General features: G+C 43.6%; 1 protein-coding gene across 19 annotated transcripts in view; it reads right to left on the bottom strand.

Moving 5' to 3' along the window:
• Positions 1 to 17358, bottom strand: part of brsk2b (BR serine/threonine kinase 2b) — an 899053-nt gene that overhangs the window by 225686 nt on the left and 656009 nt on the right. For all 19 annotated transcript variants that reach the window (XM_039736387.1, XM_039736429.1, XM_039736422.1 and 16 more), the window contains exons 6-7: positions 4889 to 4922; positions 4736 to 4804 (exon numbers count right to left, since the gene is read on the bottom strand). In XM_039736387.1, coding sequence (XP_039592321.1) covers positions 4736 to 4804; positions 4889 to 4922 — 103 coding nt within the window. The remainder of the gene's footprint in view (positions 1 to 4735; positions 4805 to 4888; positions 4923 to 17358) is intronic.

Genomic DNA, 17358 nt, shown 5'->3' with positions numbered 1-17358 from the left:
GGGAGTTTGCCCGACCGGTCTACATGTGTTTTGTGGACTTGGAAAAGGCATTCGACCGTGTCCCTCGGGAATCCTGTGGGGGTGCTCGGGAGTATGGGGTACCGGACCCCTGATAAGAGCTGTTCGGTCTCTGTACAACCGTGTCAGAGCTTGGTCCGCATTGCCGCAGTAAGTCGAGCCCGCTTCCAGTGAGAGTTGGACTCCGCCAGGGCTGCCCTTTGTCACCATTCTGTTCATAACTTTTATGGACAGAATTTCTAGGCGCAGCCAGGGTGTTGAAGGGGTCGGTTTGGTGGACTCAGGATTGGGTCACTGCTTTTGCAGATGATGTTGTCCTGTTTGCTTCATCAGGCCGTGATCTTCAGCTCTCTGGATCGGTTCGCAGCTGAGTGTGAAGCGGCTGGGATGAGAATCAGCACCTCCAAATCCGAGAGCATGGTCCTCAGCCGAAAAGGGTGGAGTGCCCTCTCAGGGTTGGGGGAGAGATCCTGCCCCAAGTGGAGGAGTTCAAGTATCTCGGGGTCTTGTTCACGAGTGAGGGAAGAATGGAGCGTGAGATCGACAGGAGGATCGGTGCGGCATCCGCAGTGATGCGGGCTCTGCATCGGTCTGTCGTGGTGAAAAGGAGCTGAGCCGTAAGGCAAAGCTCTCAATTTACCAGTCGATCTACCTTCCTACCCTCACCTATGGTCATGAGCTGTGGGTAGTGACTGAAAGCGAGATCGAATACAAGCGCTGAAATGAGTTTCCTCCGCAGGGTGTCTGGGCTTTCCCTTAAAGACAGGGTGAGAAGCTCAGTCATCCGGGAGGGGCTCAGAGTAGAGCCGCTGCTCCTCCGCATCGAGAGGAGTCAGATGAGGTGGCTCGGCATCTGATCAGGATGCCTCCTGGACGCCTCCCTGGTGAGGTGTTCCGGGCACGTCCAACCGGGAGGAGGCCCCGGGGAAGACCCAGGACACGCTGGAGGGACTATGTCTCCCGGCTGGCCTGGGAACGCCTTTGGGATTCTCCCGGAAGAGCTGGAAGAAGTGGCCGGGAGAGGGAAGTCTGGGCCTCTCTGCTTGCTGCTGCCCCGCGACCCGACCTCGGATAAGCGGAAGAGAATGGATGGATGGATGGATATTATTATTATTATTATTAAGTATATCCATTTAAGCTGCAGTAATGTGTCACAGTTGGATGAAGCTGTACCAGATTAAACAAGAGTGAGAGAATGTGTTGGTGGCGGACTACACAGACCACATTTAGAGGTGGATAAAAAGAGATAGTGACAGCATTTACCATGAGTAGAAATGCTCTACTCCTAGATAGTGTGTCCCCTATATGACAGATGGAGGAAAGTGTTGGAAAAAACATGTTAGTTCAGTCAGTCATTGTCCAACCAGCAATATCCTAACACAGGGTCTGCTGGAGCCAATCCCAGCCAACACAGGGTGCATGGCCATGTTAGTTTAATCAATGCTTATTGAGCAACGCTTACAAAATTCTTTCCTCTTTCATTAAATGCCTGAGTGCTGACTTTTTTTTGTATGTGTTTCTGTACGACGGTACAGGAAACTGTGAGACGAGTAAAAAAGAAAAACGTACAAAATATACAAATTGATAGAACTGTTCTCAGAACAGTAAAGTAATTTGTAGTTGAAGTCACACATAACGTTTGTCTGTTTTAAGATAAATGAGTTTACAAGTTCGCCAAAGCTCTTCAAAGTGAGTTTTTAAAATTTCAAAACTTTGCACAGTTTGTTTGAGATATCAAAATGAAAACAAAACTGTCTCGACTAATTTCCTTAAAGAGTAAGGGCTTCACATGATAACAAAAGTGTTCCACAAGGGGCTAATATGTTTTATGTTGACAGACGTGGCAACCGCAATAGGTGCTTTTTTTTTTTTGTTCTTTATTTCGCCTTATACAATTTCTCATATTAGGAATTTGTTAGTTTTCGCAGACCCCTTGTGGTCAGAGCACAGGGTCAGCCATTGTACAGCACCCCTGGAGCAATTACAGGTTAAGGGTCTTGCTCAAGGGCCCATCAGAGTAGGAAGTCTTTTGGCAGTGACGGGTTTTCAAACCAGCGCAGATCCTTAGCATCAGAGCCACCACTCCGCCACTTCTCGCATTATATATGAACTAGCCATGTGCGCCCAACTACGTTGCGCGTGTTAAAGTTGTCTGTGAAGGGCTCCCTGTTTAAACTCGGCTGCCAGTCGTGAACTGGGCCCTTCATCGCACAGCATTATGATTTTTTATAAGGGAAACAAAATTGCAAAAGAAAACCCTTGGACATTGATTCGATAGGAACGGCCCACTCTGAATCACTGTCCGAATAGTAATCATGTGGTGGTGTAGGAGCATTTCTGCTTCCGTCCGTTCACAGTCTGTCTCGTTTTCACGACGCTATCGTTTCCTCTCACGCTGTCTTCTCAACCTTTCTCCAATCTCGCACATTGCTTTGTGGCAATCCAAAGAGTAAGGCAATATACACGGAGCAATGGTTATAAAAGGGGGACACATAGGTATCCAGGCTCTTTAAAGCATAATTAGGGATCACTTCACTGACATGTGAGCAAGCCACGGTACAACTGTGAGACGCGCAGCACTCGCCGGCTACAACGTAACAATAATAATTTCCGGAACGTGCTGTTACATTGTCATTCATTTTACCCACTGTCTTTCTTTCATTCATATGTTACGTAGGCACGTACCTTTTATCTTCGGCAATCTCATTCTCTAACCAGGCCTCAGGAGCTAACTAGCGTAACACTGTCCACCACCCCTTACATTGTTGACATCCGTGAATAGCAACAACGTACTAAACTTGAAGGTGGTCTATGCATGCGTGGAATTCGCGGACAAACAAAGATCAAGATCTAAATGAAGATCTCTTTAGTTAATTTAAAGCACAACAATTTGTTTAGTTTGAATGTCTGTGTTTTGAGGTGTGACTGAAGTACTACAGTCTTCAGTAGTATAAGCCTGGAGGAGATTCTTAATGCAATACCTATGTTTTAGCTGTCTCTCTACTGCCATCTAGTGCTTCTTCTTCTAATTCATTCGCGGACAAACAAAGATCAAGAGCCAAATGAAGATTATATATAGAGATGCCCCTAAAAATGAGTGGAGGAGCAGCATGATTAAACACTGAAGTTCCTTATGGCAGTATGGCAAGTCATCTTCTCTTCACTTTTGCTTGTTGGGTCATCACATGCAGCCCTTTCCCATTCTAATTACTTGTTAATAGCTGCAGAGGACTGTACGCGGTGGTGTGCTGGGGTGGCAGCATAAAGATGAAAGACGCCTCACGCCTGGACAAACTTGTTAAGAAGGCAGGCTCCATTGTAGGAGTAAAGTTGGACAGTTTAACATCTGTAGCACAGCAACGGGCATTAAGCAAACTCCTGTCAATCATGAAGAATCCATTGCATCCACTTAACAGGATCATCTCCAGACAGAGGAGTAGCTTCAGTGACAGACTTTTGTCACTGTCCTGTTCCACTGACAGACTGAGGAGATCGTTCCTACCCTACACTATGCGACTCTTCAATTCCACCCGGGGGAGTAAATGCGAACATTAATTTTATTTTAATTCTTTTCATTTTTATTACTATTTAATTTAATATTGTTTCTTTGTATCAGTATACTGCTGCTGGATTATGTGAATTTCCCCTTGGGATTAATAAAGTATCTATCTATCTATCTATCTATCTATCTATCTATCTATCTATCTATCTATCTACATGTAGTAGACAATGGGCATGCGATTTAACGCCAGATGTAGTATATGTACACAGTTTATATATGAAACAAACTTTAAGAGGGTCTTTGAGAAAACTGTCATCAATGGCTATATTCAACATGTTTTAAATACAGATGAAACAGCCCACTTTAAAAAGGTCCAAGAATCGGATCCAGCCTGTGAAATTCAAGTTTGAAGTCACCTGTCCTAGAGGGTCAGCTTAAAAGGCCCCTGATAGCTTTGCTCTGATGTGGCTCAAAGTTTGGGTGTTTTAGGTTACCACACTTGCTATTTGGATCCCCATGTTATTACCTGAGACAGTAACCCAACTTTAATTTTTGTGCCAGTTGAATCCTGACCGCTTAGGGTCTTGTTCAAAATAAAAAAGCACAATTTAACATTTCTTATTTGATCTCACAGCTAGCATGGGAATATGTGATGATCTTCTATGACATGCTAAAATCTGTTACCAGGAAAAGGATCTTACCCTGCTCAGTTTGTGGATGCCATGACACTCACTAGAACAAACAGATTGAAAAATGAAATCCCAGATAGATTGAAGTTTCATTAGCGTTTCATCATCACGTAGGCCATAAAGTCTTGTTGAAGACCCAGTCAGTCAGTCATTGTCCAACCCACTATATCCTAACACAGGGTCACGGGGGGTCTGCTGGAGCCAATCTCAGCCAACACAGGGTGCAAGGCAGGAACAAACCCCGTGCAGGATGCCAGTCCACCGCAGGGCACACACTAGGGACAATTTAGGATCGCCAGTGCACCTAACCTGCATGTCTTTGGACTGTGGGAGGAAACCCACGCAGACACGGGAAGAACATGCAAACTCCACGCAGGGAGGACCCGGGAAGCGAACCCAGGTCTCCTTACTGCGAGGCAGCAGTGCTACCATTGTGCCACCATGCTGCCCTTGTTGAAGACCCCCTGGTTTTTATTCTATTATCTACTTGAGCACCACTTTAGGGCTAAAGGCGGAAAAAACATACCACCAAAAGTGCAAATAGAATAACACCGCAGCTCCACACATCTGCTTTCCTTCCATCATACTTTTCACCCTGCAGAAAAGAAGGCAACAGTAAAACACAGAGAATCTCTAGCTGCGTTCATGTGCAGTGGCCATCATGTGAAGCAGTACTCACCCGAATAACTTCAGGACAGGCGTAGTGCGGGGACCTGTAAAAGTAAAAGGTAGTATTTAAAAACTTTCTGACGTGAACATACCTTGCTTATTCTTCCCAGTCTAAATGGTGCTGGATTAGTTAGATTATAAAAGAATAAAAAATGTTTATGTTCAAAGCACATTGCAAAACAGTAAATACAACAACATGTTTAATATAGAGAATACTTTTTCAAGCAAAACATGGATATATCCCTCCACACAAGTTATCTGAAGGGCAGACCTGGAGGTCTAAAACTGATGTTTGGATTTGGAGTTTTAATTTGAGACTAGTTTTACCTTTTAATGGATAAATCTTTCTAGATTGGGCAAACTGCTCCTCTGTTTCGGAAGAACTGAGTAAAAAGATGAATGTATTTTGTGAACCCATTCATTGGATGAAGAATCAGATTTTACTGTTCAGCAACTGACCCCACCTCTGAGCAACTGAATTCAAAAAGCACTTTGTATACACATAAGAAATTTGAGAAATGAGAGGGGACCATTCAGTCCGCCATGCTATTTCGTTTAGCTATTAGCTAAGCTGGCACAATATCTCATCCAGATCCGTCTTAAAGGTTGTCAAAGTTTCGGGTTCAACTCCATGTCTCAGGAGCTTGCTTTAGATTTCCACACCTCTTTGTGCAAACAGGGGGTCCTTGGCTTACGTCCTGCACTTCTCTTAACTTCCACTGGTGTCCTCAATTCACTGTTTAACTGAAAGAGTTCTGGTGGATCTGCTTTATCAATGCCTTTGAGAATTTTGGATTAAGTCCCCACAAAGTATCCTCTGATCAAAAGTAAACAGGTTTAGTTCTCTAAGTCTGTCACAGCAGGGCATGCTCTTCACTCCCATGAACACCTGGTTGCTGTCTGCTGTACAGCTTCAAGTGCTGCTATGTTAATTATGGCGTTTAGTGACCAGAACTGCACACAATACTACAGATACTATCTCACTAGAGCATTAAACAGCCTAAACAAAATGTCCCTGGAATTATATTGTGTTTCATAGACATTTTTGAAGGGTGAAGACAAAAGGTTAAGATGAGCTCTTCTGCACAGCACTGTCCACCCTATCACAGCAGGAAGGCACCCGTCGTCAACACGTCTGATGTACTGACAAGAGACGACTTCCTGCTATGTGCGTAACAGTACAAACAGGCTTGCTATTGAGAATAAATGGAGGTATCGAGGGGTGGTTCATCACCAGCCCACCACACAGTCACCTCCACTACAGCATGCTGCCTGCAGCATCAGCCCACTGAGAACAAACACGGTGCGGCCAAAGGCGGATAGTGAATCGCCCCCATTCAATAGGCAGCCATCCGATGCACACTACAATGCTACTCCCCGCCACCCCGTTCACCCACAACCACTTGCAGCCTTACCAGCCACCCACCGAGAACGAATGGGGCAGCCGTGTATGGTGGGTGGGCAGTGAAACCGCTTGCCACTGGGAGCCGCCCGAGGGACACTAGACTGTGCGAGCAGCAAAATCGCCCCCCTCCAGCCTCCATCCAGCATCCGCTTGCAGCATTACCAGCCGCCCACCGAGAACGAATGGGCAGCCGCGTGTGGTGGGTGGGCAGTGAAACTGCTTTTTGCCAGGAGCCAACCGAAGGACACTACACTGTGCGGGCAACGATTTCGCCCCCCTCCAGCCTCCGTCCAGCCACTGCTTGCAGCCAGGCCGAAGATGACAGGGCGGCAGTTACTGAGGCGCATATGTGCCGCAGCTGCGGCCCTGTTCGTAAGTTGTAGGTCGGATGTCCGTAACCTGGGGACTACCTGTACTTAAAACCTTGAAACTATTGGGTCAACATAAACTCCTAAATCCTTATCAGAGGTTGCTTCATGTAGGTCACTGTCTCCCATCTTTTTTGTCTTTAACGTTCCTTTTACCCATGTGTAGCACTTTGCACTTTTCTACAATAAACTTAATTTTCCAAGTATTCACACAGTTTTGAAGCTTACTCAGATAAACTTCAGTTGTTTTGTTGCATCCCCAGTATCTGTCATTCCTCGAGTTTCAATATCATCTGCAAATCTCACAAGTTTACTAGCTATACCAGAATCCTCTTCTTCTTCTTCTTTCAGCTACTCCCATTAGGGGTCACAACAGCGGAATATCTTCTTCCATATCTTTCTGTCCTCTGCATCTTGCTCTGTTACTCCCTTCACCTGCATGTCCTTTCTCACCACATCCATAAACCTTCTCTTAGGCCTTCCTCTTTTCCTCTTGCCTAGCAGCTCTAACCTTAACATCCTTCTCCCAATATAACCAGCATCTCTCCTCCGCACATGTCAAAACCAATGCAATCTCGCCTCTCTGACTTTGTCTCCCAAGTGTCCAACCTGAGCTGACCCTCTAATGTCCTCATTTCTAATCCTGTCCATCCTCGTCACACCCAATGCAAATCTTAACATCTTTAACTCTGCCACCTCCAGCTCTGTCTCCTGCTTTCTGGTCAGTGCCACCGACTCTAGCCCATATAACATAGCTGGTCTCACTACCGTCCTGTAGACCTTCCCTTTCACTCTTGCTGATACTCGTCTGTCACAAATTACTCCTGACACTCTTCTCCACCCATTCCACCCTGCCTGCACTCTCTTCTTCACTTCTCTTCCACAATCCCCATTACTCTGTACTGTTGATCCCAAGTATTTAAACTCATCCACCTTTGCCAACTCTACTCCCTGCATCCTCACCATTCCACTGACCTCCCTCTCATTCACAGACATGTATTCTGTTTTGTTTCTACTGACCTTCACTCCTCTCCTCTCTAGAGCATATCTCCACCTCTCCAGGGTCTCCTCAACCTGCTCCCTACTCTAACTACAGATCACAATGTCATCAGCAAACATCACAGTCCACGGGGACTCCTGTCTAATCTCGTCTGTCAACCTGTCCATCATCATTACAAATAACAAAGGGCTCAGAGACGATCCCTGATGTAACCCCACCTCCATATTGAATGCATCCGTCACTCCTACTGCAGACCTCACCACTGTCACACTTCCCTCATAAATATCCTGTACAACTCTTACATACTTCTCTGCCACTCCCGACTTCCTCATACAATACCAAAATAAAGGCTGTTTCAATACGCAAGGAAAAAAAAAAGTAGGCACATTCAGTGGATTCAGAAAGTATTCAGACCCCTTCACTTTCTGCACTTTATTGTGTTGAAGATTTAATTTTTAAATGGACAAATTTGCAATTTTTGCTCATCAATCTACACTCAATACCCCTTAATGATAAAGTGAAAGCAAGTTTTCAGAAACATTTCAAAGATTCCAGTTTTTGATTGTTAATAAATTTGCAAACCTTTCACTTTGTCATTTCAGTTTCCTTCTTTTGTACACACATAATAAATGCCATGTCAGAAAGAGGGTACACCCCAAGTGAGCGACAGAGCACCCCAGAAGCGCAGATACCCCCATAATGTGTAGTGAAGGCTAGACCACTCCAGGTTCATGCAGATTTCTTGAAGACAACAAAATTATAAATGTTAAGGGAGAAGCTGACTTATGCAGCACTAAACAGGGTGTGCTGTACTTCTCCATCTCTTCCAGGGACAGCATGGTCTTCTGAGCTGAGTCGGGTGCCTGCTAGTTTATCATTGAGCCCAAATAGGGTTATGAAGATCTCTCGAAGGATTAACACACCACCAAGTTTGGATCAACAGATCAAACGGTGATCATTTATACAGACCGACAAAGAGGAGGGAGGCTGAAGTCCACGTGACCATCATCATCAAGTCCTTCCATGAGAACCCTCAATACAATGAGGACTGATCATTTATGTGAGGTAGAATGCCTAGAGGGGGCTGGGTGGTCTCGTGGCCTTAGAACCCCTGCAGATTTTATTTTCTCTCCAACCATCTGGAGTTTTTTTTTTTTGTTTTTTCTGTCCTCCCTGGCTGTCGGACCTTAATTTTATTCTATATTAATTAGTGTTCTCTTATTTTAATTCTTACTTTGACTTTTTTTTCTTTTTCTTCATCATGTAAAGCACTTTGAGCGACATTATTTGTATGAAAATGTGCTATAGAAATAAATGTTGGTGTTGTTGTTGAATGAGTAGGCAGATGCAAGAGGGTTAGCAACTGTCACCAGAATACAAAGGGGTAGGAAGCTATTTACCATTGTTTAATTTTAATCCTTCTGTTAAGAAGACTTTATTTTTTTTTTTAATTTGATGAACAAGGTATATGTCTGATCAAGACGTATATTGGCAACGCATTGATGAGCTCTGTAAGGCCAATACATCTGACTGAGAGCGTTCTAGTTATTCTCACGTAATTAGCGTCACTTTGTCGTCACCAGATGCCGTTTTGTTCTGTCTCATTTGCCTTTTCAATTCTGGCTCGCTTGACTACTGATTGCCGATGTCCTGATTGGCATCTTCCTCAGTCTCATTTGCTCTTGCGATTCTCTTTCACTCAATGGCGGCCTGTCTTCGTAGTATGGTCTGTTCTTTGCTCTCAGTTGCTCAAGCAATTCTCTTTTGCTCTGCGTCAGCCTGTTGTAAATTCTGAGCGCGCTCTTCATAGTTTTCATACTCTTTCTCTGTACGTTTAGTATTCACTTTTAATATAAAGCTGTAGTGCAGAGTTTCAGCGTAGTATGTGTCTACCAAGTTTCAGGGTACAGGTTATTTGATTTTTGACCTTGGCCTTCCTCGGTTGACCTTTAAGGTCAATCATCACCCCGAAAGCAAATAGTAGACATCACGTAGTATATGTGTACCAAATTTCAGGTCAATAGATGAAACGGTTTGCAAGCTACAGGTGATTTAAAATCCTGGACAGTGTGGACGCTAGGGGTCGCTGTCCCCCCGTTGAACCCACCAGACAAACGTCCCAGACACACGTGTAAAAGCGCCAGAAGATTCTTTAATAATTTTCTTCAATAAATAGTGCACCAAGCACCGCACAATCCACAATTCTTCAATCAATATAATAATCACCAACAATCCTCCACTCCCAGCAGCTCCCTCCTCTACTACCTAACTCAGGCTCCATCTGCTGGGGTTTCCCATAGTCCTTTTAAAGTCTCTGACTCGGAAGTATTCCGTCTCCGCATCAAACGCCTTCTTCAGTTGTCCTGGAAGTACTGCAGGTTTCCGTCCTTGTGACTCTTACGGACTTCCAGATTAACGTTGTGATAATATCCCCCTGGTTCTTGGTGAGCTCACCCAGGCGGCACCCATGGCACCCAACAGGGCTGAAGAACTGGACTCCATGTCCCATGCTGCCCTGCAGGAATCCAGGGAACCATTTCCTACCAGGGGAGCTGCCATCTAGCGTCCCATGGGATGTAGTGCCCAAAAAAGGCTCTTTCTTCCAGTTGAGGGAACGTCCCGGCCAGACTGAAATGCCGGTTGTCCATCACAACAGACAAACGGACAGCCCCAGTAGCGTGTTACATAAGAAGATTGCCACGCAGGCCTTCTTCCTATGTGTAATATTACAGAAGTCATTATTACACCTCCATGCTGCCACCAACTAAAGAAGCATACAAATTATTACACCTCCATACAGGTCTACATTTGTCTGATATAATTAAAATGACATCTTATGCACTCCTGTAACAGCTGAATTTAATTACTAATGCACCGCCACACTGCCTTTCGCTATTCTGGATTAATTATAATTAATCTCCACTTAGCTGTTTATTGTTAAGTGGTGCTCCTTCTTTGTTAAGCCTTTACTGTGTTTAAATAAAGCTTAAATCTTTTGTTTTGAGTATCTTCCTTCTGTCTGTCACCCCCATCTATTTATATTGTCTCTCTTTACTTTCTCCGATGTCTGAGGAAAGCCCAGTTGTCTCCATGTGCTCATCATCTTCTCCAGAAGCACAGTGAAGTCCGTTCTCCCTGGCTGTACTATATGGAGGGGCACTTCAAAGTGTGGAGACGTTGGCTTAGAAAACTACTGGCGCACAGTGATTTTCTGTCCAGGACATACAGTACAGTATATTATAACACACGCTGCTGCCTTGACAATGCTAACAGTTTCATTAAAGAACTCGGCCATCCTGCACAGCCACTCTTCTCCCGTCTCTGTTCTGAGCCATTCAAACTTACACCATTCAATTCTGAAAAGATTTTATTCATTTACTGTTGACGATATCCTATTAGCCAGACCCGCTGGGCTGGCTGCTTTGAGCAGTTCCTCAATTCTGATCCCCTGGCTAGGACGTTGGATATCTCTGTGGATATTCACGGTTCTGGAGGCTGATCCTCCAATTAGCTGTGAACCACCCAGTCTCAGTGAGATGGCACAGATGGTGAACCAGCTGAGGGGAGGAAAGGCTGCAGGGATCTGTGGTATCCGAGATGAACTTCTCCAGGCTAATGGTAAGGCTGTCCTCCGGGCATTGCAAGCAATCTTTGCTTCCATTTGCGAGACTGGCATCATCCCAACTGACTGGAAAATGGGACTTGTCATCCCTATCTGGAAAGAGAAGGGTGATCGCCTGGATTGCAGCAACTACAGGGGGATAATACTGCTCTCAGTGCTGGGTAAGGTCCTTGCTAGGGTCATCCTCAATAGGATCCGTGATCACTTGCTCACCTACCAGCGACTGGAACAGTCTGGTTTTACACCTAAGAAGTCTACCATCGACAGCATTCTGGTACTGAGGGTTCTCATGGAGCGCAAACGCGAATATCGACAGAGTTTCTTTGCAGCCTTTGTCGATTTTCGTAAAGCATTCAACTCAGTTGATCGAGCTGCCCTGTGGGACCATCCTGAGGGTTCACGGGTTCCCAAGAGGTTGCTGGATATCATGGCCAGCCTGTGCACTGGTACTGTGAGTGCTTTGCAGACTGGAGGCAGGACCTCTGGGTGGTTCGTCAGCGGTGTGTTTTTGCTCCTACTCTGTTCAATGCGTGTATGGACTGGGTGTTGGGCAAGGTCGTGGGGTCCAGCTGCTGTGAGGCATCTGTTGGTGAAGAAAGGTTCACGGATCTTGACTTTGCTGAAGAAGCTGTGATCTTCGTGGAGTCAATTGAGGGCACGAGAGACTGAGCGAGGAGTCTGAGTGTCTGGGTTTGTGAGTGTCCTGGACAAAAACCAAAGAGACAGGCCTTTAATAACCTCTTGGGCACGGCCATCAGCAGTGTGTCTGTTTGCAGAGAGAGAGTCAACAATGTCAAGAGGTTTACTTACCTCGGCAGTGACATTCATATCTCTGGTGACTCTTCCTATGAAGTCAGTAGACAGATTGGAAGGGCATGGGGGGTCATGAGGTCACTGGAAAATGGTGTGTGGCGCTCCCGATATCTAAACAAAAGGACGAAGGTCCAAGTCTTTAGAGTCCTGGTGATTCCTGTCTTGCTATATGGTTGTGAGACATGGACGCTATCCAGTGACCTGAGACGAAGACTGGATTCCTCCAGTACGATGTCTCTCTGGAAAATCCTTGGGTACCATTGGTTTGACTTTGCGTTGCTCATGGAGTCCCAAATGAGACACATCACATCCGTACTGACCCCAACTCTCTCTTCTGTTTCTTTTTCTGGTTTCTTTGTGGTGGTGGCCTGCGCCACCTTCACCTACTCAAAGCATCATGATGATCCAACAATGATGGATGGATTACAAGGCAGAAGTCTACGTGACCATCATCATCATCAAGTCCTTCCATGAGAACCCTAAATCCAAAGAGGACTGTTTAATTTATGTTAGGTAGAATGCCCAGAGGGGACTGGGTGGTCTCATGGTCTGGAATCCCTGCAGATTTTATTTTTTTCTCCAGCCGTCTGGAGTTTTTTTTTTGTTTTTTCTGTCCACCCTGGCCATTGGTCCTTACTCTTATTCGATGTTAATTAATGTTGACTTATTTTATTTTCTTATTGTGTCTGTTATTTTTCTATTATTTATTATGTAAAGCACTTTGAGCTACTGTTTGTACGAAAATGTGCTATAGAAATAAATGTTGTTGTTGTTATTACCTGAATTATGAGGGAGCGTCAGTTATGGCACTACGGCCACGTGGCGCATTTCCCAGAGGGTGATCCGGCTCGTAAGATCCTCATTGTTGGGGACCCGAGTGGCTGGACCAGGCCAAGGGGTCGGACATGTAACACCCAGCTGCGGCAGATATAGGGTCATTTCCAGAAGGTGGCACTGTACCACGTGTCTGCCTGGGGGGTTGTCAACCGGTATCCCGAGTTGTTTTGTCGTGTAGCGGGTACGGCAATGCACTGTACCAGTGCATGCTCCCCTACTTGACTTGACTTGATATCCTGTTACTGACACTCGTCTGTGGCAGCTGTGCAAGTAAGAACACACGACAATAAATTCAAACTTGTGCAATAACATGTCACACTGTTAGGCAGCCTGGGCTGCACAGACTTTTTTTTCCAGTCCAATTCAATTGAAGTTACATTTCAATGTTTGCCTTTACTGGCTCAACATACTCTTTAATACATCCATAGCTGCTACTGACATGAGAAATGAACAAATACGATCTCTACGTAAACCATCTTTTATCTTTTATCTCCCATCTCTTCACAGTTTTGATATAATTATTCCTTTCCATACACAGTTTAACCACTTGAATATAATGATTGGTTATAAGGCATCCACAGAGAAATAATATTACAGATAAGCCTCAAAATATATGTTTGCCCAAATTAAACAATAAACTGTTACACCTGCATACTATCTTTGATCACAGTGAAGCAATTACTACTCCTCCACACTGCCTTTAAACAGAGCAGCGTACCACTGTCAAAGCAGCTTAATTCAGTTCAGGATCACAGGCTGGCATCAGCGCCAAGACAGGGACCAACTCGGGATGGGCCAGCAGTACATCACTGGGCCCATCTAAACAATCCAACCTCACTCATACTTACCATTTTATAACTGCCAACGAGATTAACACGCAAAGTAGACAGGAGTACCAGGAGGAAACCTCAAGTAGACAATTCAGTAAAATAATTAATGTTAAACTTGAAGCATAACTTTGACACATTTTTTGGACTTCTGCGCTGCCTCTAACCATAGCAATAATTGTTACTTTTCCAAAATGCCTTTGTAATCTATACTAATAAAAGACAACGGCCTCACTGACTGACTGACTGACTGACTGACTCATCACTAATTCTCCAACTTCCCGTGTAGGTAGAAGGCTGAAATTTGGCAGGCTCACTCCTTACAGCTTACTTACAAAAGATAAGCAGGTTTCATTTCGAAATTCTATACGTAACGGTCATAACTGAATCCAGCTTACATACATATATACGTCCATAGCCCGCAGCTCGGTCGCCGTGTGAGGCCGAGTTGTGTTCCCCATCCCCACGCCTCCCACTTAATTGACTGCCTGTCCATATAAGGTTGTCCATCAGCAGCAATCCAAGCTGTGAGAAAACAGTAAAAAGGAGGAGTGTCAGACGTCGTGCTACATTTTCTGATGCAGCTAGACGGAAACAACTTTGTGACGCTGCCGCCAAATACTCGCAGAAAAATCCACAAGTTCATAGACATGCTGCCGCTAAATATTCACAGGCAGTTCCACAACTTAATACCGGGAATGCCTGTTAAACATCTTAGATTCACGAGTAGCGATTTGGGTAGTGAACACTTTGATGAATGAAACCTGTTATCTTTACAACGGTTGACAAACACGGAACGTAACTTGAACACAACACATCCACCAAATACGAACCTGATTGAAAGAAATAATAATAATCAAATTCTTGATGACAGCAGCACTCATAACAGTGACAAAACAATTACATTGACAATCAGGTTACGTTATTTTTAAAATGTTTCCCTTTCTTTTTCATAACTTCTTTAACACACTACTTCTCTGCTGAGAAACGCGGGTATTTTGCTAGTGTGTAATAAATATGAATTTTATTAAATCTCCAGGATCACTGACCAAGTAAAATATATAACCAGACCAGAGAAATATAATCATTATTACACCTCCACAAAGCTCTTGACTAGTTGACTAATGGCTTCTCTGGTCAGATATTCACTGGTGTTTTAGAAAAAAGAAAAAACCAAAAACAAAACAACAGCACCATGTTCTACCACTCTTATTTACAATTTAATGGTGCCTTTGCAGAATAATATAATTATTACAGTACTAGGGGGCTTTGCCCCCTGCTCACTTCGCTTGCCAACCCCCATGGGGGCACTACATGCTAGTCATTTCCCGGATCTGACGCTTGCGACAAATCGTGCTTTGTTTTTGGATAAACATGAATATCTTTCGAAACGATTATCGCTGACAATTCGTCACATGTTGGTTTATTATATATGCGAGCATGATCTTTCAGATTCATACAGATCTCCAAGAAAACTCCTTTATCTGTGTTTTTCAGAAAAATTTCGTGTAAAGTGTGATACTTTTGGACGTTTGGATTTGTATCCATTATTGGCTTTAGAATTTCTAATATGTCCGATCGTTTAACTCTTTCGATTCTATATTACATCACCTCTCCGTGATCATGAATATAAACCTGACCGAATTGTGTTTTCTTTGAAATTAAACTTGTCATAGCTTTTATTGTTGCAGGACCACAGATTCTCATAGTGTACGGTCCTGAATCGTGTAAATCTACATTTTGAGCACTGAATGATGTGAACGTGAACAGATTATTGTAGATTTGGAAATTTCGCCTGTAGTGTTTGTGGATTTCACAATCTTGTAATTCTCGTGGATACGCCTCTTCATTGGGAAGAAACACTACTTTTCCCTGACGGAAACACGAATTAGATGATCAACAAGTCTCCGACTTAAACTTTAAAGCTGAGCAATATCTACATACTGTACTTCTGTCATATCACCTATGTCCATATACTCAATCTCTTTTCGCTGTTCCGCTATTTCACCGAGTAATAATTTCTGTTTGTAAGTGCTAATGTGATCTTTACTATCAGTTTTTTGAGAATTTTTGCACTTTCATAACCTCTAACCTGCTCTGCATGTGTATCGTGCCAATGGCTTTGAACCTCTTTATGACATTCTACCTTGTCTTCTACGCTTTGTCTTTTATTTCCAGTCCCCGCTTGGACCTGTTAGGTTTTCAACTCCACATGAAATTCATGAGTTACATCTGTGAAGGGACAGACAAAAGGTCTGAAGAGCTTAAAGAAACATTTGAGCTCAGAGACAAGCAGGGATATGATATGATCAGCATATCAAGTGACATTGTACATGATGATGTTGATGGCAGATGATGCTACTTATTCAAAATAATTACTACTACATTATTATTATAATAAGCCACTCAGGTCTTTGTTGGCTTGATAAATTAATATTTACTCCTCTATCTAGCTCTTTATTAGGCAAAAATGGATATTTTCCCTTTACAAATTCACTATAACTACGGGTACATACCCATCATGCTCTTTATAACTATTACCACAATTCCATGCAGCATTTGATAACAGTAATGTAATGAATATATTTCCATGCATCCCTTCATTAGTCTGTTATAATTACATCTGTCTTCAGCTCAAATATGCAACTCCTGAGCATACAAGAGTCAGTGTGTGATATGCTCTTATGTCAACAGCCTTTGCTTTTTACACAGAAGAAGCCCAAGCAGAACACACACGACTTAATCCAGTGATGCTCAAAGGGCTTATCTTAGGCCTCCAAGTAAAGTAAGATGATAGATGGGCTCTTTGAACCCTGACGGCTTCAGCTCAAGCACAGCCAGGAACAAAAATAAAATTCCATCACATGACGCCTCATTTAGCTTACTCAAAGGAATCTTCAATAGAAAGAAGGATGAGCACAACTTCCATTTTTTTAAGATTGAATGTGAAGGTAACTAAAGTGTAAATTACTAAAAGCTAAACCTGTGAGAGTGGCTCCTGCGGTGCTCTGGTGATGATCTTGACTCATCCAATCTATCATTAACATTTCATTTAACTGTTTAAAATTATTCTTTAGCAGTCAAGAACCTCATGAGTCTAATTTTATTTTAATGTAAAGTGTAATTCTCATAAGTAAGGAGAATAAAGATTGAAGCAGTAATATATCTGGGTTTCATTATGAGTAATAAGACAGTCACCTAAATCCATCAAACTCAGATTAACAGTTAAATCAGATTAGGTGGCGTTATGGGAAATGGCTGCTGGCCCAGACTGGAAAAAAGAATGTGAAATGTGGTTTGATAATACATACATGCACATGTAAAGACAATAGAAAAGTTTTTTTTATCAAAGAGCTCCATAGACTGTAAGTCACGTGACAAACCAATTCCCAGTAGGTGGCAGAAAAAAGCCTGACAAGAAAGAAAGAATATATTTGTCTAAAGTCACCATCCGGAGGTGGAGTGGTGGCTCTGAGGCTAGGGATCTGCACTGGCAATAGGAAGGCTGCCGGTTCGAATCCCATAAATGCCAAAAGGGACTCTGCTGTGTTGGGCCCTTGAGCAAGGTCCTTAATCTACAATTGCTGATCGCTTTGAGTAGTGAGAAA

Source organism: Polypterus senegalus, chromosome 1, assembly GCF_016835505.1.
Source record: "Polypterus senegalus isolate Bchr_013 chromosome 1, ASM1683550v1, whole genome shotgun sequence".
Classification (NCBI taxonomy): domain Eukaryota; kingdom Metazoa; phylum Chordata; class Cladistia; order Polypteriformes; family Polypteridae; genus Polypterus; species Polypterus senegalus.
Note: the sequence above shows the minus strand (reverse complement) of the source record. Positions and strands in the feature narration are given on the sequence as shown.